The following is a 27,878-nucleotide window of genomic DNA, read 5'->3' as shown; positions in this document are numbered from 1 at the left end:
CCTTTTGTTCAATTCTCCACTATTAATAATATCCCTCATCTACGATTGGCATTTTTCTAAGTAGACAGGTTACTTTTTAAGCTTCTTATTGAATAATTAAAGTTTCATACACATTTTTCCCAACCTGTTTTGTATCAAGGTACAATAGTATATTATGCAACAAGTGCGGTATCCGGCATTTGACTCACGAGTTTATTTGACACAAACGGACGGAAGTAGAAAAATGACTTTGACGATTACTCAACACTGCCACAAGTGGTCAACACTCTTATTAACTTTCTTCTTCTTTCGCTGGTGGATGCGCGAATGCGTAAACACGGAACCACAGACTGTGACGTCACAATAAGGAGACCAACATACATTTAGACAGCGAGTTTATTTAGTCAACTCAAGGTGGTATTTAAAAATGTAACAAACAAATAAATAACTTACTTCAAAAATTAACCTAAACCTGAGTCGGAACATAACAACAACAAAAATGGCGAAACCGTGACAACTTTAAGGGTAAGCGTCGACCTTGTTCAAACTCCCACGCGACGAACTCAATTCAAAAAGAAAAAAAGAAAAAACTAAACCGGGCGACGCTGCCAAAGTGACAATAGCGCGACGGGAGGCCTCCGGGAGCGTGAGTTTGGCAACGCCGCCGTGCAACTAAACAAAACCCAATCGGGGAACAAAAAAAACTGAGGGGGCGCGGAAAGTGTTGAAAAAGGGCTCGCGAGCTTAATGCAACAGCATAAAATCTCTTTTATAGGTACGAATAAACGATCGGGTATTACGTCCGGACATCACTGATTTTCAGTTCTTTCGAATCACAGCCCTGCGTGTGTGTGTGTGCGGGGGGCAGATATTGCACCGGGCCCGCTCACTGTTTCGCCTTCGACGGGCGCGAGTAGAAGCCGTCTTCGAGCGAGCTGTAATCCTTCTGCGGCCTCTTCCTCGCGCGACCCGAGCGCGAGCTGTCGTCCATTGCGAACGCTGAAACGTGGCGACGGGAATATCAGAAAAAATTGTCCGGTACGTTTGAACTACCGCGACACTTACTGACTCGTTTCGGCGCGTGCTCGACCGCCGGATTCGTCTTGCCGGGTCCTGCAAGTCAAATAGGTGTGACGGAGGAAGGCAAGGGAGCGGCATTTATATACGGGGCGTTATCGAAATGACACTAGATTATTTAACCAGTGACTCTCCGAGAGCCAGCGAGTAGGAAAGCGTGAATCGGTCGTTAATGCCATCGAGCAATAATTCTTAATGGAATAGTAGAAACGGTTCGCATCTATGGTAGAAATAATAATGTACACCGTGTCAAATAAAACGATCCACTATACGATCCGAAAAAAAGTTTCTTGGACTCTCCAGAATATTTAAAATACAGTGGACCTTTGATAAGTCGAATTTCGATACCTCGATTTTTTTATAGGTCGAACCAAATTGGTTGGCAATAGTGTCAAAACTAGGAAATGCGTGTTAGTTTGTCTTGATTACTCGAATATCTTGATAACTCGAACGAAACATTTGGTGCCAACTTCAATAAGTCGAATTTTCTCGGGGAAACTCTTAATTACGACCGATCTTAACCTGTCTTTTTAACGTATCTATGCAAGCAGTTCAGTTTCTGTGCTTGCTAAGTTCACTTGTATGACTTACTAGTTAATAATAAGTGAAAAATACTGTTCCTATTCAATTTACACATTATATTAAAGACATTTTTGGATTTTTGCATTTGTTGATATGTCATCAAAACGTACTATAAAATCTTTGTCTGTTGATCAAAAATTCAAGGTTATAAAAAGAAGTGGAAAGTGGCTCAAAAAATAAAGATGTAGCTGTGAAGTATGGTATTTCGGCAAGTACAGTGTCAATAATTTTGAAAATAAACATTCAGTCATCGCCGAAATGGAATGTTTCGAAGAAAACAAAAACAATAACATTACACTAATGGATTGTGTTGACAACGTAACTACCGCATGGAATATCGACGTTAAGCCTGAAACAATTTCCAATTGTTTTAAAAAAGCCGGTTTTGGTCAGTATTCTGAATGGGAAGAAGATGAGATTCCCTTGATTTTCCTAAGTGCTTGAAAAAAAAGAGTGAAGACGAAATCCAAATAGAAATCGAGTTGAGGTATAGCAGAAGGTAGCACCATCAACGATTTTATACATGTGGATGAGGATATTGCTACTTCAGAGTTTCCTACTGATGAAGATATTATTGAGTCCTGTAGATCCGGACCGTTATAGTTAAACATCGAAGATGACTGCGAAAGTGGAGGAGGAATTGGAAGATGATTCTCAGCAACCAACTTCAAATGAATTGGTTGAAAATTCGTTGATTGTCTTGCGTTAATATTTGAAAACCAGTGAATACACAACCCATTCCCTCTATGATTGTTTAAATAAAATTGAAGCTTTTGTTGACAACCAAAATAAGAAATCCGGTCGTCAGTTACAAATAACTGACTTTTTTCCAGTGAAAGAGTAAACTTTAATATGTACATACATATGTATGTATATGTACATATATAATACATTTGTATGTACATATATTATGTAAATACATACATACATATGTACTACTATTTCATAATTTTCGTTTTTTGTTCATTGGCATTTATGTAACGTATAACCCATTTTTAAAAATGAATGAATAAATGTTCATTCGCAAAAAAGTACATGCATTTGTATTTTTTATTGGTAACTCGAAATTTTCATGTGTCTAATCGCAGTTCGACTGTATTATAATTTTGTTGATACGGGGTGCCCCAACAGTGTCCTCCCGACATCAACTTTGTTATTTTAAACGAAACACCCTATGTATTTAGACATTTTTGGACTCCTTGGTTAAAATATAGATCACTTTCTTAAGGAAATGACAGGAAATTTCTAAAATGGTCTACTTGATGATGCTATGATCAGGTTGTTCTTACAGAAAAGATCAGAATAGGTTTCAACTTTTGAGCACCTTTCGGTGGGCTGGCTCTATAGATGTAAAAAACGTCATAGAATACGAGAATTTGCTCTTCAAGGGGAGAAATTAAGTTAATTAATTAAAGCCTGAGCACGTGTACAATGGCCCTTTATTGGAAAGCTATGCCGAAAAAAATACTTGTTGCAGGCTCGGAAACTGGTGCACCAATGTTTCTTGTTTTTTTTTTTAGATTTTAAAGTAAGCGAAGAAAGTTTTCCAGTTAAATGCTGTGCTAATGCATCAGACTTTATGCTTTAACTGTTGGGGGAATGCGATTTTATGGGGTTTTGGAAATGTCTGAATTTGAAAAGCAGATTGAGATGGTACTAAAGGCGATGGTCACTGAAAGGTCTATCGAAAACATAGCATTTATGGCTTCGCAAATTAAAGGTTTGGAAGGAATAAACAACGAAATATAACGGAATGGATGGAATGTGATAGCGAAGAAAAAGGGCATCAAATGATGGATGACGATTATCCAAATAACCAGACTTATGCAAACAGTTCTAGCAAATATAGTGATGACGATGAAAATAATTGCGTCATCAAAATAAATCATCGTTCAATTTATTTTGATAACATTTTAATTGGCTGTAACTTTTTTGTTAAAAAAAAAAACAAAATTTAGGGTTAGTAGGATAAAGTCTAATACTGCGGTTGCACTTTTATTATTCAGAAAGTATACTTGAAGCACATCACTCCTTTCACGGATGCTAAATTTGCGAAAAACCATTTTAACAATAATGACTTGGAGAATAATGCAACCATCAACGTTGTTAACTAAAATTCAAAAACGAGTGGACTAAAATATAAAGTGTGTTACGTCATTGTAATCGGAATAAGGTATTCTATTCTAACACATTAATAATATACAGGATGTTAGAATTAAAAAGATACGATACAGGCTTATGTCAGAAAATTGATAGTGTTTTGTTTGATACGTCACTTGCAAAACAATTTAGCCACTAACCCTACATTTTGTTTTTTTTGTTTATCTTGACATCTCGAAAAACAAAACAGTTACAGCCAATTAAAATGTTATCACGATAAATTATTTATTACATTATTTTTAGAAACAGTCAGAAATTGACGACATTTACTTGTTTCAGCTTAGAAAAATGGAAGAAATTATAAATTGTAGAAGTTACTCTTAAAACAAGCAAAAAAAAAGTGATTTGTTTACCTAATACGTACTAATATATCCATGTATTTATGTAATACGATGTATAAATAATTAAACTTTTATTTTTTGTTCTTCTTTAGACACACGTATACGTGAGTTATTAAAAACATAAAAATACGGGTTTTCGACTCTCCGGCAAAGGCAACGGATAATCGAGGTTCTACTGTATATGTTTTCTCCTAAAATCCGAATGACGTCAGTAAATAGTCGTTTCAATAACGCCCGGTATAACGTATAGTATAAAAAAAACTTACGCTTCGATTTGTCTTCGGGCGCCAGGGCGCTGGGATAACCGGGGCCACGACGGCGAGGGCGTTTCGTGCCTTAAAAAGGAAACAACAATTAGGATCGTCGGGGGAACACCGACGGACGGGTAGGGGGCGCGTCCCCGGCCCCCCACTTCGGCACGATTTTCGTTCTTCCCATGATGTCGACGTAGACATTTAACAGACTGGATATTATGGTTTTATGTTTATTTTAATCGGACATTTATTTTCATGCGACACGAAAACACTGAGGATTTTATTTAAAAACGTCGTAGAGGGCGCGCGAGCGCTAGTTTCCCGCAAACTGTTATGCGCGGCTTTTTCGTCTGCTGTTATTTTTTTCGTGTCCCCCATCCCCTTCGCCTCTTTTTCGGAAAAATGGAAACGGAAAAATGCGTAAGCACATAAAGCGTTTAACCAGGCCGTATAGAGAAGGCCGGTGCGAAATATTAGGAGAATCGCGCAAGACATTTACCACACGACGAATATTATAATTACGTTACAGGCGTGGGGGGACAAAAGAACTACTTCGTTTTAAAGGCTTTTTTTACCAAAGACACTAAACCGCGCGAAATATCCGCCAATTTTTTTTTTCGAACCAGTTCCACATCTTTTTATGGAATCTTGAAAATTATTCAAAATTCCCCGCCATCACCGGCCTACAAGCTTACCAACGTCAACTAATAACTTTGAGGAAAATATGGCACATTAGTTTTACAAACTTTAGGGGAAAATGTACGGCTTGGCAACGCCGCATCGCGCGAGAAAGAAAAATAAGCGAACGATAAGCGGGAACCGAGATGGAAACACCTCAACCACGCCCCTTTTATATTTACTCAATGTTTTTTTTTTCAATTTGACATGGGCATAAACGCGGTTAAGCGCCTTTGGTCTGCGCAACATAGTGAAAGGAACCAGACGTTTGTTAGACATTGGGCCAATATTTCTTATACCATATCTTTTGAAACTTCAACTTCAAAAGTCCTCCGGAAATAGTTCAAAATTTGTTTTCAAAAAAACGGCAAATTAGACCAACTTTTTTTTATACGTTTATATTCAGGCAGGCCACCTTCCCACAACCTCCCACTGTGTTGTGAGGAAAAATCGAAGAGCAAATGATTTTTTTTATTGTTAAAAAGCATAATGTCTTTAGAAATAAAACTTAAAGTTAAATTTTTAAAACAATACAATTTCTCTGGCAATATGCTTCGTCTCAGGAAACTTTTAAAGCAGTCTCCAAATTTAGATAGAAAAAATTTTGGATTTGGATAATTTTGATCTAATAAAAAAAATTCAAATATTTGTTAAAGTTACCTAAAAGGATTTTTTCTGTTTTCTTCAATTTTAAGGTACTTTTTCGATATTCTCAAAATTCAAAAGTTCTATATTCTATAGATTCCAAAATTTTTAAGTAATAAATATATAAGGTTCTTAAGTCTTAAGAATAGTTTTTATATTTTTTAAGCAATTCGAAACCGGCTTTTGTGACTGCTTCTTTGAGGTTATCAGATAAGGTTATATGTAATAAATGCAAATTATTGGCTCACGTTATTAAAAAAAAAACAATTTTCTATTATAATAATATCCGAACTGCATTATTATCTTGATCACGGGAGAATGATCGTGTTGATAAATGACCAAAAATTCAATAACAAAAACGAGTTAGATTAGAAAAACACTAGTACATTTTCAGCGTGACTTTGCATTTTCGAAAACAGCAGACCCATTTCCGTTTTCCAAAAATCGGTTTTCACGAGAGGCCCGACATTTTGATACTATTACAATAGCTTTTCGATTTTCTAAAAGAAAAAATATTCAGCCCTGACACTTAACGCGGACTCCTTCCATCCTGCGCGCACTGCAATCAAATCGTAAAAAGTTGACAATACATCCTAAAATCGATATTTTTTTTACGGCTTGCGAAGAACTAAATCCGGTAGAAACATGTCTACTAAAACTACAATGCGAAAACTACGTGTCCGCCTTTCAAATGTTACTATTCAAGTAGTGACATTAGTTGAGCCGTTCGGATTTTTAAAGTCGTTGTTACAAAATTGTCAATATTCTGAAGTTGAACGTTTTTTAACATAACAGGACGGACTCCAGTCTAATTTTAAGCAAATAATGTTTGCACATATGTTGAAATTTAATTAATCCAAGTATTTCGAATAAATACGTATCACTAGGTTGCTCTCGTGAAACTTCAAAAAATTTATCTTCGTAAAATGTCGTCTAAGGCAACCCAACGCCATCTCGTTTATAAAACTTAAAAATATTCATCTATTAAAGTAGGAATCTTGAAGGAAACGCGTATCTATTGTTTACATACGGCGGAAAATTATATCGCTCTGTACAGCTACAGAATTTCCCATTGGGGATGCTAATACTAACTACTTGAGGCAATATTCGGACGGAAAAGAATTTCTAACCAACAAAAATCGTCTCTCAATAGTTTCAATAAAAAATTTTCGTATGCAAAAAAGGGCGGTCAGAATTAGTAGATATACAGCACAGTTTAAGCAAGCAAAAACCGCACATAACCTCAATCTCCTAACCCCCTCGCAGCGGGTCAACCCCGCGCGTGGCGGTCCGACCCGTCCTAGTGTCCCCCCCTGGCTACCAGAGTGTGCTCCGCCCCCCACCGTCCTGTTTGCCCCGGTCTCTGGTGGATGTCGCGCGCTCCGATAGTCGGCCGCGTAACAGCGCGGCCCCCCCGGCAGAGGGCGGTGACGGTGCGGCGCGGAGTCGCAGGGGATCGAGGCAAACAGGACGGGGGGGGGGGGGTCGGAGCACACTCGGGTAGCCACGAGGGACACTAGGACGGGCCGGACCGCCACGCGCGGGGGTTAGGATATTGAGGTTATGTGCGGTTTTTGCTTCCTTAAACGGTGCTATATATCTACTAGAATTATATCTGACGCAGGATTTACAGACTATTGTCAACCGCTATTTCAGAATCTGACATCGGTATACATACACCACACGGTATTAGAAATTCATAACTCCACAAATACCTTATCAGTTTACTCTGATAATTATAAATACCCCACTTCCTCCTCAAGCTTACTTCGAACTAGGAAATTTAAATGCACTAAAAGCGTGAAAAATTCTCTTGATCCAAGTTTACACAACTTAAAGAGTATAAGATACGAATGCTGTTACGAATGCCATCTATTATTCATGTCAAAGTACTAAACTACTGTCATGGTGGTTTAGAGTAATGCGTCGGACTGAAAATACTACAGTAGCTTGTAACGGATAACAGCACTTTATTTATTTACTATCTTCTTAAGTAAGAAAAATTCAAAGGTTAACGCCTAAATCTTTAAGGCTGCAAAAGGGGCTCGAACAATAGGTTGATTGAGAAGCCGAATTAACAGGATGTTCTACGGTTATGCTGATAGCTCATTGTGCATTAGTAGCAATGATAACTTGGATTAATAAACCAACGAAGCAAAAGATTGGATATTGGTTGGTTCATCAGACGTGATCTCAAAAAGACTGATACTGTAACATCAAAAAAAAAAAATAAACAGCAATTCGCAAAATCAACTACTGAAAAAATGCCCATGAAAAAACCAAAGCAAAGTGACGACAAAGAGGAAAAATAGAGGATGAAGTACCATAAAAAAATAAAATCAAAATGAGGACTAATAAAAATAAATTAAGGAATAGATTGAGTAAAATATATATATTTTAATTATCTGCTGCAGTCACGTAAGCAAAAATATTTTTATATGTATTATTTAATTTTTAAACTCTTGTATACGTTAAAGCATATTTTCGTATCTACATTTCTTTTATTAACATATATTTTTTCATATTACTAAGGAATATATTTTTTGCAAAATTTCGTTATCATAACATGTGTCTTTTAAAAAAACTTTTATTATTATGAGAGAACTTTATTTACACCAAGCTTTATATTATGTTTTTAAATAGAATAAATTTTATTGTATATTAAATGACTTATTAAAAAAGAAAATGGTACTTTTAGTTGATTTTTACAATATAATTATTGTTATAATAATAGTTTCATTAATCATTTTTTTATTACTATGTATTTTTAGATGTTAATTTAATAAATTTCAGTAATTTTCAACTATTCAACTCTTTGCTAATTCCAAATCAAGTCACAAATTTGCTATTTCAAATTTTAAAACCAAAACAAAATCTTACTTTAGTTATTTAGTATTATAATTGTAGATTTTACCCAATCAGACGTGTGTGTGTGTGTGTATGTATGTAATTATATATTTTCCTCTTTTGTACTTAGACGTACTGCAAACATAGTATGTATTGTAATGTAATGTAATATAATTGTAAAGTCAAAGAAATCTTCGACCTACAAAGGCTTCTTCGAAGCAACAAACCTCAAACCAGATTTATACTTTGTTTGTCAATACATAAATATATAAGTAGATATTAATACGTTTCTTTTTCGTTTTTATTTTGAATTTCGGAAAATTAGTACTGAATTTCGCAATCGACGATCTTCAAAATATATTGTGCAAACTCATTCGCCATTTTGAGTTTTCGAGGCGATTTTTTCATATATTGCCAAAATTTTACGATCCGGCGTCGGGACAAACGAACTACCGCGAACGTTCGGGAAACCGCGGCGCGCGCCTCAAACGCATCGAAGCATTTCTTATGCATCGACAGAGAATACATCGAGTGAGGAAAACATTTAATGGCCGCTCGGGACTTAATATACTAAAAAAAAAAAAAGAGCACGCCGGACTTTTCCCGCTCTTCTCTCTTGCCGCCAAGTCTTCCTCCTCCTCTTCTTTTTTCCTCTTCCTCCTGCTCCTCTTCTTCTTCTTCTTTAGACGTAGTTCAAAAAGAGAGGTGGTAGTAGAGAGAAAAAGATTAATGACAGTGAAAATTTGAATAATAACGCGTTCAAAGCGTCGCCTTGTGCTTCCTCGGCCGTCCTCTTCCCCGTTTGGGTTTCTTCGCCGGTGGCGGCTGCGGTTGCGACGGCGGCGGGGGCGCGGGCAGCGGGACGGGCGCGGGCATCGCCGCCTCCCGTTCTGCGCCGTCGGTCGCGAACGCGGCTGCGCCGTAAGGCAGCAGCGGAATGTACGCGACCGGCCCGCACGGCTGGTAAAACGGGAACGGCCCGTTCATGTGGTAATTGATGGTCGGATTGTTGTAGGTGTGGTTGTTGTATTGCTCGGTGACGATGCGCGAACGGTCGGCGCCGTAAGCGGCGAGCGGCGGCGGCGGCGGCGGTATCTCTTTCCGCTCGGCCGCCGTTTTGAACGGCGGCCGCGGCATTTTCTCGTGCTCTTGCACTTCCGCGATGCTCAGCATCGGCGTCGCCGGGTACGAGATCTCGTGTTTCGACTCCTCGACGAGCCGCTCTATGTCCTTCATCAGTATCTCGTCAAAATCGGTTTCCGGGGGCGGCGTCGGCGTCGCCGCCGCGGCCGCCGCCATCATCTTCCTCTTCTTCAGCGGCAGTTTCGTGTCGAGCTCGACGACCTTCGGCCCGTCCTCGTCCTCGTTCAGCGTGAAACCGCGAAAGTTTTCGATCAGCGCGCGGCATGATTCGAGCGACGCCGCCGCGGGGGCGGGGTCGGCGCGCGCGCGCTTCCGCGTCGACTCGCCGCCGCCGTAGTCGTCGTCGTAATCGACCTTGACGCGGACGTCTTTGACGTCGTCGTCGTCTTCTGTTGAGAGGGGCGGCGAGCACGGGATCTCGGGCACGGTGACGTTGAAACCGGAATCGTCGTCGTCGACGGAGGGCATCGGCGAGAGGGCGGCGGTTAAGTAAGGGGAGGACTCGGAGGAGGCGGCCAAGGTCAAGTTGAGGCCGACCAGGGTGCGGGCGGCCTCCTCCCGAGTCCACGCGTCCGCGACGTCGGGACGTTCGAAAGCTAACGTACCTTTGACGTCGGGCGGTGAAGCGGCCACTCGCTTCAGCTGCGAGTCGATCATCGTGAAGTGGGCGCCGCCGGGCCACGGCACGTCCTCCGCGTCGTCCCGGACCGGCTCCTTCTTGTAGTCGATGCGCACCATCTCGCCGTGTCTGAGCGCCGACGTCGTCGTCTTCTTCTTCGTGTCGTTCCGTTTCATCTTGGTCAGGTTCAGCCAACGTTCGATGCTCTTCGGGTTGCACTCGAGACGCACCTGAAAAGAACAAGATTGCTTTCGAAAAACTGTCGCTGGAAGGGGCAAGTTCGTAGTAGCGCGAATAGCGCGGTGGGCCCGCCAGTACAATGTGGCCGTACGACGCTGTTTAAAAGTTCAAATTTTCACTAAATTATATATTTTTACATGACAATTGTTTCGACAACACTGCCTGCTACTATATATAACGAAAAATAACCATAAAACCTTAATTAATGTTGTGAGAATTCAAGTTCAATAAACGAGAGGTGTCATTTGGTTAATCTCCATGGCTTCCAATAAATTCAATTTTCTACTGATTGCGACTGTATGTAAAATATCAAAATTGTCATGAAAATGGAAAAAAAAACATAAGCTTAATTTCTTTTTCATTTCATTTTTCAAAGAAACTTGCGCACGCCACTGCAATACTGTTTACAAATGTTCGGGACTCCTCCCCGCCAGTTTCAATTAAGCTTTAAAAAATCCAACAGGATGATTGGTGAAACGAAGGGATCGAGAATATTTTAAATAGTGCCATTTTTTATTGGTATGATGCATATTAAGTATTCTTAGTTTCCAGACAGAGTCCTAGGAATAGTAATTTTCATGTGGATTTTTTTGAAATATCTCGAGCAGCGTGTGTGAAAGACGAAAACCGTAAATACGAAAATTATGACCCTTGATGCGGCCTATGACACTGTTCAAACCGATTATTAATATTTTTTACGAGTTTTGATTTACGATTCATAATTTATTATTGTAGAAAAAAAAAAACAATTTTCACAATTGTACATAATCGAAAAAATGTCTGTAATAAAAGTTGTACTCCTCGACAATGACACAGGTATTGTATTTTATCTTTCCAGCTTTCTCAGTTACTTTTTACAAACCTGGCATATATTTTTTCAGAAAATGAATCTATGAAATTTGAAAATATCACAACCGCAGATGGGCCGTTTAAAGCAACAAAAACTATTTTTTCTTCGAAATAAGTCGTTTTGTGTAAGGCTGCAAACTTTTTTACTTCTTAACAAGTTTTTTTCAAAGTTATATATGCTTCGGCATCAATTTAATAATGAAAGGAAAATTTCTATATCAGGCAGCTAAGAAAATGCGCAGTAAAAAAATTGGTTTCCCGTCACTTTTTATAAATAAATAATTGATACAACTTTGAGAAAGTGAACACAAAACCAACACAAAAGTATACAAAACCTATTTAGCTAAAAACTAAACGTTTGCTGATCATTTTTGAACGGTCGCGAATAAAAAGGCTCACCTGTACGTCATCGGTCCTCAGGAGACGGTCGTCATTGACGGCGACATTGTGTTTGCTAAACGACAAAACGTTGACGCGATAGCCGAGCACATGGGTGGGCTTCAGGATGCCACGCGTCGCGCCGCCCCGGACGCCGCCCCTCGCGTTCTTCTCGACCTGCCCCACCTTCTTGATCTTCACTTTGAGGCCGGTAGGGTCGGCCGGCTCCACCTTGTGTATCGAGCGCAGCTGGAGACCGAAGTAGTTCAAACGTAACGAACCACGCTCACGCGCGGTGGAACGAAACATACATTCTGTCGGACATTGGGCTAAATTTCCTACACCATTTTTCAAAGAAACTTCCACAGGCTACGGTAACACTTTTCATAAAATTTCTGGATTCCACCTGCGTCGGTTTTTGTTGAGCCGAACTAGCTAACGTTTCGCCAACCATCCTGTTGGCTTGTTCGGAGCTTCACTGAAACTTCGCATTAGGAATCCAGAAGTTTTATTTCCTATACCATCTTTTCAAACTACCCAAAATTTGCCAGGATGGTCCCGCTAGATGATAAAACAAAATAGATCCGTGACGATTTACATCAATAGCACTCCATGTTTAAAGACAATTTATATTAATATTGATTAAATGATGTCTATTTAATATTGTTTTAATTTTTATCATTTATTATATTTCAAGGTCGTCGGTCAAGTTTGCCAAATTTAAAACTTCTAAAAAGAGTTCAACATCACGTTTGATATATATATCATATTATAAAAACTGTCCCTGATAACTACAGAATCGGAAGCTTCTTTGGTTTAAAAGCAAAAGCTAAAATAGATTTTTAATAAGAGAGAAACTGTTTTATTTATATGCTGTCAAAGTTTTTCCATTATAAATCTGAGCACTTTATGAAAGGTGATCAAAAATATAATAAATAATATCGAATTAAGTAAGAATTTCTGACATATGTCTCTCCTAAAGGAGTGCCAATCGAAACATAAGATATACAGGGTGATTGGCACTGTCCCTTACGAGAGACAAACATCAGAAATTCTTACTTGTTTTTCTGAAAAATTGACTTATTTTCCAAAAACTCCGACTTGTCTTTTAGACATTTTTACTTATTTTCCATAAATTCTGACTTGTTTTCCAGAAATCTCGACTTGTTTCCCATAAGTTTTGACTTATTTTAAAGATATACACTTGTTTTTCAGAAATTTTGACTTTTTAGAAATTCTGATTATTTTCCAGAAATCCCGACTTGTTTTTCATAAATTCTGGCATCTTTCAAATAAATTGCGCCTTGTATTTTTTGACTTATTTTGCAGAAATTCAGACTTGTCAGAAATTCTTATTTATTTTCCAGAAATGCAAATTTGTTTCTCAGAAATTTTGACTTATTCCTATTCCGGCTTATTTTCAGACTGGTGTTTCAGAAATTCTCACTTACTTTCTAGAAATTCCGACTTGTTTTTTAAAAGTTCTTACTTATTTTCCAGAAATGTTCATTTATTTCTCAGAAATTTGGACATATTTTCCAGAAATCAGGACTTATTTTGACTTACTTTAAATTTTAACGTTAATGTTTCAGAAATTCTCACTTATTTTCCAGAAATCCCTACCCGTGTTTCAGAAATTTTGACTTATTGTGCAGGAATCCCGACTTGTTCTTCAGAAATTCTGACTCTAGTAGCCCCATGTCCGACATTTCACGCGGACTCGTTCCATTCACACTCCCAACTCACCTGCTTCTTCGGGAAGAAACTGCTTGCCACCTCGACGCTGTCCAGCGGTTCGTACGCGGGCGACTGGACGTCGTCGTCGTAGAGCGAGGGGCTCGGCGGGGCCGCCGGAGTCGCGGCGGCTTCGTCGTCGGCGCCGCTGTCGAACAAATCGAAATTCTTGTCCGGGTTGACGATGTTCGTGTTCAGTTTCGTGACGGGTCCGGACCAGATGTCGTCGGCCCAGTCGCTCGCGGCTCCTCCCTCGACTGACATGTTCTCCAGCGGGGTTACGGATATGCGGGCGACACCTACGTCGGGGTCCGTCGTCCCTTCGTCCCGGACGGTGGCGTCTAGCAGGGAGGCGACGACGTGGCACACCTCTTGAGGTACGTTCGAACTACCCGGGTGCGTCGTTTCTTCTTCCGGACCGTCAGTTAGCTGAAGCGGTTTCGTATCGACGACGATGTCCACATAGTCGGAAGTGGAGACGACGCATTCGGCAGCGTACGGAGACGGCGTCTCGCCCGCCCCAGCATACTCCTGCGGCTCGGGCGACCCGGACATCCGGTACGATTGGTTGGAGGCGGGCGCCTCGATCTCCTCCTCGTTGATCATCGGGGAGAAGCTCGAATAATAGTGCGACGCGTTTTTGTAGTGCTCGTTGTCATTGATCTCCACTGATTCGAGATCCTCCTCGCCGCTACTGTGGTAGGTCCTTTCCGCGACCGCGGCACCTGTCAAAAAACCAAATTGCAGGTTTTTTTCATCGCTTCCAATATAATTTTGCAAGCACCTAGTATAAACTGCCTTTTTTTCAAACATCTCGAAATTTACCCCGGAAAATGGCAATTTTCCTAGGATTTGTCTTTTGCCCTATAAAAATCTGCAGTAGTTCAAATGTACATACGTCACGGGCGAGGTTGTAGATACTGTGCGACAATATAACACGTTATAACATGAAATATGCCCTTATTTACTAAAAACACGTCCATTGTTCGTGGCCTATTATAATTTTGACGAGTACAAACATCCGCAATAACAATAACTAATGCTGATCTGGAACCAACATTATTTTGGCAAAAATATGTTGATAAGCTGACGTCTAAATTAAGTAGCTAAGATAAAGAGGGAAAAAAACGCACCGTTGTCCCTCCTGGAAGTGCCTCCAGTGGCCTGTTCCTCAGACGGTGGCGTCAGCAAGTTGAGGAACATGCTAGAGGGCGTTCCCGGCGTTTGCTCGACCGACGACTCGGTCTGAGTCTGCGTGCTGGCCGTGCACTTGGCGGCAGTGGGCGGCGTCGCGGTCCTCGATTTGAGCCCCGCCTCTTCTGCCGCGACCAACTTCATGATGACGTAGTTGGTAGCCGGGTCATAGCATTCGCCGGTGTTGGTTGATTGATTGGCGAAGTAGGTAGGGTCGACGACGACCAGGACAGCAGCGGCGGCGGCGGTCGCATTTTCGCCGCCCCCGGCCAGATTCACCAGGGACTTGGCGGCGATCGGCACCGCGGCCGATTCTTTGGCGACATCGTCGTCGACTTGGGCCTCTTTCGTTTCATTAGCTTCGGCGACGTCGGGCGCCGCGACGACGGGTTGTTCGCAAGGGGGCGTGTCAGTTTTTATAGTCTGGAATTTATTCGATCATCTGTCGAGATTGCCCGTATAACAAAATCTAACGTTCGATAGGAAACCAGTGTTTATGGGGAAAATTGAGAAGATGGGAAATTCGATAAAACAACATATTACATAACATAACGCAAGTTATATTATTTATAAGATAGATTTCAGGTTATACAGTGTAATTATTAAACTTACCGGATCAGGTAAAGTCGGTTCATATAAGAAAGTGACTAACTGATACGAATTAAGGAAAGACCCGGGTAAGCTGTAAGAATGAAATATGGCCGAACAGGTCCGTACTTTGCTTAGAATTTAATTATTTAGGGTTTTGTTAGGAAAGATACTAAACAATATTTATTTATTTATGTATGTATTTATGTTTAAATCTAAAATAAAACTACAAATTATTTTTATTACCTACTTAAATTGCTTAAAATTATTCACTTAATATATCAGTATCACTATCGCTATCAGCGCCTGTTCTAATTATTATTTGCTTTTCCTATATGTTTAACCGAATTTGTCCAACTTTGTGGAGGGATGTTAAAAACTTCGGTTTCTATAAGTTTGAGGACATTGGAGTTAACACGGGGAAAAACAATGTTGCGACGAATGGCAGATTTCAGTTGGTGCCAAACATGTTCAATGGGAAGCCTTAGATTTTTCCTTTTGTAGGTTCAAGCTTTGTAGAACCTCAATTAATTGCTTTTTGGTATAATCTTCGTGAAAATAAATGTCGTTATTATACACGTAGTTTTGGATTGTTGCTTTTGTGTCACATGAGGAAGGGGATTTAGTCAACTGTCTACTGTGATAACTTGCATTGTCCATTACAATGACGCTATTAGGAAGAATGTTTGGAACTATGTAGTTTGTTTTTAAACCAACTTTCAAATAAATCCTTCATGCCTTCATGGTAATCCAGAGAAAAATCTTTAATATTTTTCGCAGACAGAGAAAGTCCATTTGGAATCCAACCATCTTTAGAGCCTGCATGCAAAATAGTTATTCTTTTACCTCTTTTTGATGGCCCGTTTGTTTTACACTTATCAATTGAGTCAACCCAACTCTTTTCCGGGGTATCATAAGTGTCGAACCAGGTTTCATCCAAGTAAATAATTGACTTTGTTGTTCTCTGTAAATGCTAATTCTTTCTAGACATTCCAGTCGCCATTTCCGAATTCTAAAAGATTTCATTAAAACTTCAAGTGTTCAATACACTTCCATAAGGTAGTTCTGCCACATTTAACACCGGTTTCATTTTTTTCAAGCCTCCTAATTAAGATATCTAATGTAGGCACGCTTTGTTCCTCGTATAACTAGTAAATTTAACGCCGTATTATATCTTGATCACTTTCATCTACACTCGAGAAAATGTAAGCATTGCTTTTTTTCCTCGCTGAAATGGGATTATTCACAATTTTCCAAACAGTTGATGTTGGAATTTTCGTCAAGGTGGCCGTTTCTTCTAAAGATGCTTGCTTGCTAGCACCACGTTCAATGAGAGTCAAATATACATTGTTTATAACTTCCTTAGTCTCAACATTTCAATGCAAACATCGCATAATTAGTTTAGCTTGTTAAGGTCTTAATGTATTCTATTACGCGTCACGGTACTGGTACAGTGATTAAGTTCGCGCAGAAGACAATGACGTCCACCTATACTGTTTACTAAATAATTCGACTCTGCGCAGCACAACCTTGATATCTAAATTTTATTGGTGCAAGTTAGTGACTATTATTTCAAAGGGTTATTCTTTCTTAAAATTACAATTTGAAACTATACGCAAGCCATTCTTTGTTTAGAATTGGTTAGACTGCGCCAGCAGAGAACACCAATTTTTTTGGAAATAATTTTCACTTCTTTCGTTGGTCGTAAAATATTTGTTAAATTGTGATTTTTTGGATAAATAAATAAATGACGATAAAAACTGCGTTCATAAAAATTGGTTTCCTATAAAAACCGTAGCCCAAAAAAAAAAAACAAATAACGACGTACGTGGGGCGGTGACGGTGGCGGGGGCGGAGGTGGAGGCGGCGTTTCGACGAAGTCTCGACTCTTGCCGCATTCGCAGGTCGTTGACGATTTCGCGCTCGTCATCGACGCCGCGTCGTCCAGGAAGCTGCACGCCGACAGCGAACGCGTGGCGTCTCCGTCGCGTGTCAGGTCCGGACTGGCCAGTAGCCGCTCCTCTGCCATCGTCGACGGCTCGCTGCTCGACTCTGCCTTCGAACTCGTCGTCGACACCGAGTCCATCGACTCCTCCGTCGTGACGGCCGCGCGTCGCAACTTCTCCTTCGCCTTCTTCTCCTTCATGAAGTAAGAAATCTCGATGATGTCGTCGTCGTCGTCGCCTATCAATTCTCTGACCTTGACGACGGCGCCGCCTCTGGCGCTTTCGTCGTCGCTGAGGGCCACCACGTCGTCCGGCTGGTCGTCGTCGTCGACTTCTTCTTTGATCGCGACGTCGTCGTCGCCGTCTGTGTTGCCTACGGAGAAGGCGTGGATCTCCGCGTCCCACCGTTTGTACGCGCTGTTAAAGTCAGAGTCGGACCCTCTGGGCCGCTCCCAGTCGAAGTCCTTCGTGATGTCCAGGTCGGCCACGTCGTCGAACACGGTGTCGAGCACCATCTCCCGTTTTTCGAGGTCCCGTTCCCGCGCCCTGATGTATGCGAAATAGTCGCGCGTCATCCCCGCGATCGACGTAGAGACGAGTTTCACGACGCTACGGAATATCTCGTGCGTCGCGACGTTTTTCGGTAGGTGCCCGTATAGCGAATAGAGACACCGGTCCACGGTGTCAGCTTCCTCCGGTTTGCGCACCATTTTCCACTTCTGGAATATGATGTAGCCGCGGCAGAACGCCTCGTCCGTCTGCTCCTGCTTGATCCGCGTGAGAAAATGCCTGGAAAAGAGCGACGGCGAATCAAACCGGGTCCTGGATTAGGCTCGTGACGCGCACAGAAGAACAAGAAGAATTTTTATTAACCACATATTGTCAATATAAGGTAAAATACAAAAACCAAATGTAAAAAGTATAAAAGTGTAAAGAATTTTCAATAAGCAACACTTTGATATTTATTTTGAACACCCCAAAAGCCATATCTGGCAACATATCGTACAAGTTAATACACAATAACGCGTTTTACCACAAACCGAAACTCAATTTTGCGTACTCGACGCGCGTTTCGCCAATCAAGTTGGCATCTTCAGGAGAAGATTAAAACTGTTTGGGTACAAGTTAATGTTTAAAGAATTTTTGTCTGGTGTACCATGTCTGTGCTTTGGAACTCTTATAAGATTTTTTGCACGTGTTGGATAATATGGATAATATATCAGTATGTTTGTGAATTTCTAAAAGATTATGGAGAATATACATAAAAGGCAGTGTCATTGTCTTATATGTTTTAAAATATGGAGTGCAGTGTTCAATGTGCTTAGTCCCAGCAAGAATTCTTATAGCCCTTTTCTGAATTTTGAATATTTGAACAGCATTGACAGAGTTTCCCCAGAATATTGTGCCCTATGATATGTGATATCATTAGGGCATTTTGGCCTAGGTTCTCCCTAATTTTTCTAAGGACGAATAAGCTGGAAGATAGTTTCCGCTTAAGAGATAAAATATGATCTTTCCAGTCAAGTCTACTAAGTGTAATTGTTGTATTTATCTAGCGAAAAGAATATTTTTTGAATTTTGTCGGTATTCAATTTCAAAGAATTATTTTTAAACTGATTGTTTGCATTGTTCTCCACTTCTCCAATAATTGGGACCATATAATGTAAAACTGGCATCGTACGCAGAGGTAACTTTTTTTTTCGAATTAATGAAAAAAATATGTTTCGAAAGAAATTATTTTATACAGTAAGGGTTATTCATTATATTTTTACGCCCCCGTACCGGGTTAATTTTGAAAGATATTAACTTATGGAAATGCCGCAAAAAACAAATGACAAAATGACAGCAACATCTTTTTTTCTTCTTAATGCAATGTCCTATATATTATTAGCTAACATCGTGGATCTTTTCCATTTCATTTAGCCGTTTTTGAGATATTTCAGTTTAAAAATAATCATCATTCGATTGCTGGACAAAACCCATTTTGTTTAAAAATTGTCACGTCTGGCTTGATAACAACCATATTATCTATGTTCGCAATTGTTCAATGTTCCTACTTTTAACAACTCACGAAAACTAAAGATCAGAAGTGAAATAACTTAAGATATGGATTATACTGAGGAAGAAAAACGCCAACTAATAAAATTATATAATTCAAACACTAAAAAAATCAATAATTAATGCTAAACATTTTCCACATAACCTCCATTATTTTCTATACAACAATATTTCCCTTCAATTTCCTATTAATACACGAGGTGATAAAATCAGACCATTTGATAGTTCCTTGCTTATTTATACAAAGTCAATATTTATTATTTAGATAATCGGTAACAGGGTCGGACATTATTCAATTAAATTTAAATAATTCCTAACTGGCACATTTTCTAAAAACTGTTCTATTTCTGTTGCAAGGAAACTTAAATATCGTTGGCCATTCAAGGATTCTTGTTATATAATTGGTCCGACCGCCATATTGTTCAAGATGCCACACCATACATAAATTGATGTCGGTCCTTGGATTTTGTGTGGATTATTGGTGAACCAAAAATGTTTATTCTTGTATTGTTTTCAAAATCACAGAACGACCTTATCCCTTTCAAAATACTCTCCATTACAACTAATACATTTGTCCCAGCGGTGCTTTCGCTGTTCGAAACATTTTTTATATTCATCTTTGGCTATAGCCGACAGCTCGTCCCTCGTTTTTTTCTTGACCTCTTCAATGTTGTCAAATCGCTGTACTTTCATGCCCCTTTTCATACGTGGAAATAAGAACAAGTCACACGGAGCGAGATCAGGCGAGTAAGGTGCATGGGGCAGAGGAACCACGCCATTTTTAGCCAAAAACTGCTTAACAGAAACGGCTGAAAGAACCGGTCCCCTGCCCGCCACAAATCGGGTCTTTTTTGTCGAATACCGTTGCGCAATCTTCTTAAAACTTCCAGATAAAAAGCTCGATTAACGGTCTCACCACAACCTAGCGGCAGAAAGGTGTACCATACAAGCTCTGCGCGCGGCAATTCAATTCCGGTTTTTTATGGGTACCCCCTCGTACACCTGCTGTTGAGATGTTCTATACATTTCAGTGCAAATTCGAGCTTCTGCCTTTTATGTTCATCGGTTAAATTTTGCACTGAAAGGAACTTGTACGGGTGAAACTTATGATATTTCAACATTCGTTAAATTTTACTATAGGACTTTGCGGATATTTTCTTAACGTCAGGTAAAGAATATTCAAGTTCGACTCGGCAAAAACCGACAGAACCCAGAAGTATTGGAAATTGTTTAATTACATTTTTAATGGTATTTATTGAAGAACCTCTTCCACCCAGATATATTTGTTGATATTATCTTTTTATTATGTAAATTTAAATAATGTAATTTTATTATTTGGCGTTTTTCTCCCTCAGTATAACCCATTTCCAATATCTTAAGTTATTTAACTTACTTATATAGAGCATTTTGACAACTAGTGCTCGTCGATTGTTTTTTCGTACATTTCTATTAGATAATAGAGCAAAAATCTTCAAACTTTTAAACATGTGTATTTACATTTTTTTTTCTATCTTTCAAATTTAACCCTGTAGATGGGTGTCAAAATATTACGAATAACCCAGTACTATTAGACAAAATAATCTTCTTTTTTAAAATAATTCACTGGAACTTCACCACCTCTCAAATTCCGCAGCCAGGATATCTTCCGCAGACCTACTCTTCTGCCCTCTCACCATTTGACCCGAATACTCAAGTTTTCCTCTTTTGATTGTGATAATTTCCACGTCGTGCGTTTTGGGAATTTAAATAAACGTGACAACCTCGCACGACGTGCTCAATAGGTCTTCACATAGGCAACTATTTTCAATTCCAATCACTAAATACAGTCCCCGACATTACCTACCATTCGTTTGGTCCCGACGAGCCGGAATTCAAGTGGATATTGACACATATTCACAAGAATACGAGTCAAGTTTTGCAGTGACACTTGATCCTGCAGGAGTCAAGTAAAGGAGTAAATATTGACACTATAGTGACAACTCCCTATAGCGAAACTCTGTGTAACGTAACTCTGTATTACGAACAAAATTTGTTGTACTATTAGGTCTCCATACAAAGCTATGTATTAATCCACACTGTATAACGAAGAAAAAATTTCAAGATTTGGATCGGGCAATGTTACAGTGGTTCTTAAAAATCCTATCGTAAAACTAAAAGCAGAAAAGTTTGCTGAACAGCTTGGCATTATCGATTTCGAGGCTTCGCAAGGATGGTTGGGAAGGTTCAAACATTTGCATGGTATAAATTATGGACAGATAAGTGGCGAATCACTAACAATTGGGTGGAGAAGATGTGACTAAAACTGACAGAAAAGTACCCTGCTGACGACATTTTTAATGCCGACGAAACTGATATTTTTTACAAAATGACGCCAGATAAAACTGTCAGTGTGGGTGGAAAACATTCTAAAGAACGTATAACAGTGTTAGTAGCGGCCAATATTAATGGGAGAGAAAAAAAGAAAAAAAAAACATCAAGCATTTGCCGCTCATTTACAAAGCAAACAAGTCTGCATGGATGACATCGCAAATTTTAGAAGAGAAGATACGGAAATTGGATGCAGAATTAAAGGAGATGAACATATTATGTCTCTTAGATAACTGCCCTGCAGATCCCCATATTCCAAACCTACGGAATAAAACAAAACAACAATTGTATTACAGCCGATGGACCAGAGCGTAATACGATCGAGTACGAAGACAAATTTTCCATTAATATGGTAGATGCAATCAACTTTATTAGTAAAGCTTGGAAAGAGGTGACAGCAGAAACAGCGAGTGGATAAAGCAGTTTCAAACAACAATTACTTTTACAAGTGAGGAGTTGCAAGATTTTATGGTGATAGATCAGGATTTGGCTGCAACAGCAGACTTGACAGTTACAACAAGCAAGAAAGGGAGAGGAAGAGCAGTAAGAGGAAGAAGAAGATGAACAAGTTGATCTGGGACCACCACCAACTATCCAACAAGCCCTATATTCAGTTAAGCTGCTAGAGAGATTTTTTATGTAACATGGAGAAGAGACCCGTCTCGAAGAAATGGTGAAAATACAAGCCAAAATTCGAGGTACTAAAAAAATTTAAAAGAAAATAATAGATTATTTGAAACATTAAATGTAGTTCTTAAATATTTATATAAAATGTTCCTAAGTAGATGTTAAAATACGTACATAAAATAATTAAATATTACAGAACATATATGCGTATTGTTATTTTTCAAGTACCTATACTTCTTTATAATGAAAAAAAAAAGCAGTCCCTTCAATTTCGCTATATAGAATTTCGACTGTATTTACACGGAGGCTGGCGTCTAGCAGCGATAGCGACAAGTTGAGCATCCTTTCAATCCTCTCAATCAGAGAAACTTAAACCTATGTTATCACAATTTGAGGAATTTCACAGCTGCCTTTAGATTTAGAAAAGGCTGAGAAAAAATACTTCGAAATCAATTACTAGCGAGGAAGGAATAATTGCACATGCCGGACATTTGTTTCAGCCCGGTTCGAAAAGCTGGAAATTGGTTAAAGACTTGTGTCACTCAATTAAAATATTGCTAATAATGTGATGTCTATAGTTTTTCGAATTGTTTATTGTTTTAGTAGAATGGACCCGTTCTTCACAAAAGTATCCTTTAGGAATTTGAATTCTATTTAATAGCTGAAAACAAAGAGGCTACAAGCATTTCGACAATCCAATAATACGAACCAAAATTAAATGGGACGAATTCTATTATATGAATGACACTGACAGCCAAACGGAGTTTCTTACTATGAATTTGGTGAAAATATTCGACCGCCATGCACCTGTGCGTGCCGTGAGACTGAGTAAGCCTCGTGCTCCTTGGCTAACGGAAATATTTTTATTAACCTCATCGAGGCGTGAAAAAGCGGAGTATCTTAAGTTTGTCGAGTTTCAGGATGCGTCGCCTCTGCGGAAACCTTTGAAATCTGCACGTATTATCACTCAACCAAGACTGGAGTTACCACTTAACATGCAGGATTGTGAGACGTTAAATAAACACTTTCTTGCGGTTTTTTCGGGTACACAGACTACGCGACATAACGCTTCCGATTTTCACTTTCGCTTCTCTAAATCTGACCAAATAATTCAAATGCTTCAGGGGTTAACCATATAACCCACATGGTAAATTCATGCCTCAAGAATGGTTACTTTCCAGCCTGTGTCCCATTCCTAAGGTAAGTTCTCCCGAATCTCTCAATGATATAACGCCGATTAGCTTACTACGTGGGTTGAGCAAGGTCATGGAGAGGGTCGTCTACTTACAGTTCTATAAATTTGTTCAAAGCGGCGAAGGAAATGTCAACGGCATGAAAAAGGAAAGGCTTATTTCAGTCATAAAAATACGATCCATTAATTTGGGAACACGCTGTATTACTGCGGCTACACATGTCAAAGTCGGTAAGCAACTCGACTGGCAACATAGTTTTTTCGAATTGGCGCTAGAGGCGCCGCGTTCTAACTGAACTCTCATATACATGGAGTCGCCAAAAGTGCCAAACTATTCCATGATATCCTTTACTTACCTTAGGATTTTTCTTTAACGATACCTTCAGGGCGCAATCTTTTAACATAAAATTCGAGGTTTCATACTCACGCGTAAACATGGTTGATGATGTCGCGGCACGGCTGCGATCCGGGATCGATCTGCATCTTGATCAGCACGTGCTGTATACGCTGCTGACTGGCGAGCAAGCAGTGATACAGCAGGCACTTGATGCGCCTGCAGGACCGCGCCATGATCTTTTTCATCTCCTTCTTCGGGACGACCTTCTTCTTCTGCGACGCGTTCTCGACGACGACGTCGCAGAATCGGGTCATGATCTCCTCCATGAGGTCGAGGTAGTGCGAGTCGCTCTTGCGGGCCTTGAGCCGCTTGAACGACAGCTCGATGACCTTGATGTGCTTGACCATGACGTTCTGCAGGGTCCCGGGGTCCTGCAGGTCTTTCCCTTGGAATTTGAGCTGCCTGCGGGACGGCGAGTGAAACCGTAAAAACCGAAGGGCAAAAAAAACAATTCGATTTAAATCAAAAACGGGATTTTTGCACCTTTCCAACAACGATTTTCTCTGTAACTCAAAAATTATGGAGACATTGACGTTAAAGAAACAATTATCTAGTTTAAATTTTCTCTTTGGTGATCACAAGGACCTTTTGTAAGCAAATTGTAATATTGCCCTCCATCACTTAAATTTATTTCAAATTTGATAATTTACCTGAAAAGGTTAGATTAAATCTGGGTTTCTTTCATTATTTTAAAGAAAACAATTTTTTTATCACAATAGATGTGTTTTGATAAAGTTTGAAGTTGCAACTTTATAAGAAATATTATTTCGGGCGACGCTTTTGATGATAAAGCCGTCAACGAGGTTCCAGGCAGAGCTTATTTATTGACTTATTTTATTAAATTTACAATATTAGCACTTAAAAATGGTACTTGTTTCCTCAAAAAAAAAACGCAAGTAGGTACACTATACAAACAATACATAATAACATAAAATATAAAACTTCCTTCACACACAGCTCTTCAATCCAGTTTATGAATAATGAACTTTACTATGATGGCATCCTGTGTGTCAAGTGTAATAAGTGTTACCATTAATTTTCAAAAAAATTGAGAGCCGAGTCACGAGGGGCCTTAAATTATCCATCTTTTCTTCATTATCCTTTCTATATATTATGAGTGCCTTCTTCAGAGCTACTCGAAAAAAAAACACCCCCAGAAGGAGTCGGCAATCAAAAGTTAGGAACCTAATATGTTCCTGAATTATGGCTACACAATAGGATTTAAAAAAGGATTTACGCTTCCCACAGCAGCACTAGGTCTTCGTTATCGCCAGACTGCATTCCCATTCAATTTCATTCTAGTCAACTAATCAAATAAAAATATTTAAAAAAAAATCTTAATTCTTTTGTATTCATAACACACAACATAAAAAAATCAAGAAACATTCAACAATGTTGAAATAAAGGATGAATAAAACAATCCCAGAAAGCTTTGTCTTGTATCGATCGAAATGAAATAAACCCGGCTTGATATATGACAAGAGGAAAATACTTACTCCAAGTACCACGCCATATTTTCGAGCAATTCATTCTCGCTCCGGGGCCGGATATGTTTGTTGAGCTCCTTGCGCACCTTATCGTGCCACTCGTAGATGGCCTCCTCAGGTGTCTTTTCCTCATCTGATTCACGGGACAGATTATTAAGAAACTGTGACCCCACCGTCCGGAGAGCAAACTTACCCAAGTCTATGATGTCCAGCGGCTCGTCCTTTATCACGATTATGGGGCCCGGCACCTCTAAAGCGACCGCCATCTCCAACCCTAATGCAAATCAACAACTTACAATAAAATTTGAGCGTCGAACTTTCTTCACGACGATCATTTCTAACGTTTAAAACGTAACACCGCGAGCGGCCCGTCGATAACTACGAATACGCCAAGGTCCTCCCCTGGGCCACTAGCAGAAAAATCAATACTAGAGCAGCGCGGGCACGAGCGGAAAATGAAAAGGTAATTTTTTTGGGCCGCCCGATTACTCAATGAATGTGCATCACCTGGGCAACTACATCAACCCGGATCTGGAGCTGATTTATTCCGAAAATAATCAAGTGCATGCGTGCTGCACCGGACAAACGACATACAAACGTCTCAATTGCTAATCAATAAAACTGCGAACCCTTAACCTAACATTTTGACGCTTTACAAAAAAAAACTCGCGGCGAATGCAACCTTCCTCCTACTTTTCGCGCAGCGCATATTTTTGTACAATCCTGCGACAAACAGCCGCTTTTCTTTGAATAAATTGTTCTACATCTATCGAAATGCGAAGGAACAAATAAAAAACTCCAACTATTTGCTTGGAGTACAAATAGGAATTACGTGCAGATCAGCTGAACGTAACTCTTCTTTCGCTCCCGATTTTCTACTTAAATGACACTCAATAATAAAAAGTTTACGCGATATCGAGATGCGCGACTTTTACATCCCGTGCGTTTTCCTTTTTAAACGGGCAATTACCTCAGCTCGCCGAAATCGCGTGGAAGAAACAACTCTAGACAACAAAAACGCCTATAAATAAAAGTCAAATAAAGATGGCGGCGCACCAGTTCCCACTGCAATGGATAAAATCGATAGCACCCGTTCGTCCGTCATTAATAATTTTCACGATTTCTCGTAGAGCAAATGAAGGTTTGCGCTTTAAATAACACACGTGCCACGTTTTGGATAAATAAATCGGGGTATTTAAACGCTCAAAGGCGAAAAATACATCCGATGCATTGTCCGACCTTCGTCAACACTAGACGTACGAGAATCACTGCTGCCAGCCACGGAATACTAACGTTAGTGCCAACCGTTAGAACTGTCTGGTTCGTGCCCCTAAGCCCGACAACAAAGCGATCTAACAGAACCTCAAACAAAAATTGTTTTTTATGTTAAAATGTGGTTAACATATTTTTGTATAATTTTATTCCCACATAACTCAAAAAAAAGTTACTATTTTTTTGTCGATCCCATCGAAGGTCCCATCTATACAACAGAGAGTGTAGAAAAAAATTGGGTGACTGATAAGGATAAGTGTTCCGTGGTAAAGCTGTCGGTTATTTAGAACGTATCTGTCTTTTCTGTCAAAAATTAAAAAAACTTTATTTTTTCTTTTTAAAATTTTTAAAAATAGCCCGATAATACCAAAAAACCGATTTATTTTTTATTTCTAAATACTGGCAAATATACTTTATCATGAAATGGGTTATTAGGGAACGGAGGGTCCTAGATATTTGAGATATTTTTTTTAATAAGCAAATATCTTTCAAGAGAAAATGCCGGAAATTGTTCTCGAATTTCCGAAATGACAGTCAGAGAGCGCAACTGCTGTGTTATTTTTTTTTTAATTTTTTTGTTCGATACTTTACAGGAGGGTCTTGATATTTTTAATAGCACAAAATGGTCTTTTTTGTAGACCCTTGCACATGCAATTTTTATTTTTTTTTTAAATACTTTCCAATCCCCTCCAATAGGTTCCATCACAGCTGCAAAGCTGCATATATGTGAAAAAATTTGAAGCCGATCGCTTCAAATTTCGGACACTTATCGTGTTTCATTGCAAGGTCCAAAAAACAGTCGAAAATCGCGAAAAAAAGATGGATACCTTATGGATTTCTTATAAGCTTGTGTGCCTCGCGGAGGGTGAAAAAGGACGCAAATTCTAATTTTGTAGCTCCAACGGTTCGAAAGTTATTCAGGAAAAACCAAAAGACGAGAACGGAGAACGGAGACAAAAATTTTTTTTTTTTTTTGACGGTGATCATTTGGGTACCAACGGTGATCTCATAGGAATTACCGTTACCAAGACATAAAATTTTTATACGAGCGCAGATACTTTCGAAAAATTCGATTTAATCGATTTTCGAAAGTAACAAGGCTTTCTGATGTAAGTAATTACTTAAGACAAGTTTACAAATGATTTCAGTTGCGTTGTAAAACTTTCATAGTTCCGAATATTTTTGACATTATATTATTGATATAATAATAATGATAATAATAAT

The 27,878-nt window shown here is 39.4% G+C and overlaps 1 protein-coding gene across 3 annotated transcripts; it reads right to left on the bottom strand.

The window, feature by feature from the left end:
- Nucleotides 1-357: 357 nt before the first annotated feature.
- Nucleotides 358-26,643, bottom strand: LOC132707802 (uncharacterized). 3 transcript variants are annotated; one of them, XM_060679754.1, is made up of 12 exons: nucleotides 26,353-26,643; nucleotides 25,576-25,656; nucleotides 25,392-25,515; nucleotides 23,926-24,297; nucleotides 17,137-18,043; nucleotides 14,660-15,143; nucleotides 13,539-14,251; nucleotides 11,814-12,041; nucleotides 10,312-10,555; nucleotides 4,406-4,474; nucleotides 1,045-1,092; nucleotides 358-978 (listed from the first exon to the last, which is right to left on the bottom strand). In XM_060679754.1, exons 2-12 carry the CDS (start codon nucleotides 25,646-25,648, stop codon nucleotides 866-868), a joined length of 3,375 nt encoding a protein of 1,124 aa, XP_060535737.1. In that variant the 5' UTR covers nucleotides 25,649-25,656; nucleotides 26,353-26,643; the 3' UTR covers nucleotides 358-865. The 3 variants fall into 3 exon arrangements, with proteins under 3 accessions (XP_060535737.1, XP_060535736.1, XP_060535735.1); XM_060679753.1 differs by lacking the exons at nucleotides 358-978; nucleotides 1,045-1,092; nucleotides 4,406-4,474 and having other exon boundaries at nucleotides 7,286-10,555; nucleotides 17,137-17,448; nucleotides 17,509-18,043; XM_060679752.1 differs by lacking the exons at nucleotides 358-978; nucleotides 1,045-1,092; nucleotides 4,406-4,474 and having other exon boundaries at nucleotides 7,286-10,555.
- Between the last annotated feature and the right edge of the window lie 1,235 nt (nucleotides 26,644-27,878).

This window comes from Cylas formicarius, unplaced genomic scaffold (genome assembly GCF_029955315.1).
Source record: "Cylas formicarius isolate icCylForm1 unplaced genomic scaffold, icCylForm1.1 PGA_scaffold_9__14_contigs__length_23061073, whole genome shotgun sequence".
NCBI lineage: Eukaryota > Metazoa > Arthropoda > Insecta > Coleoptera > Brentidae > Cylas > Cylas formicarius.
The sequence above is the reverse complement of the archived record's forward strand: the minus strand, read 5'-3'. Positions and strand labels throughout refer to the sequence as shown.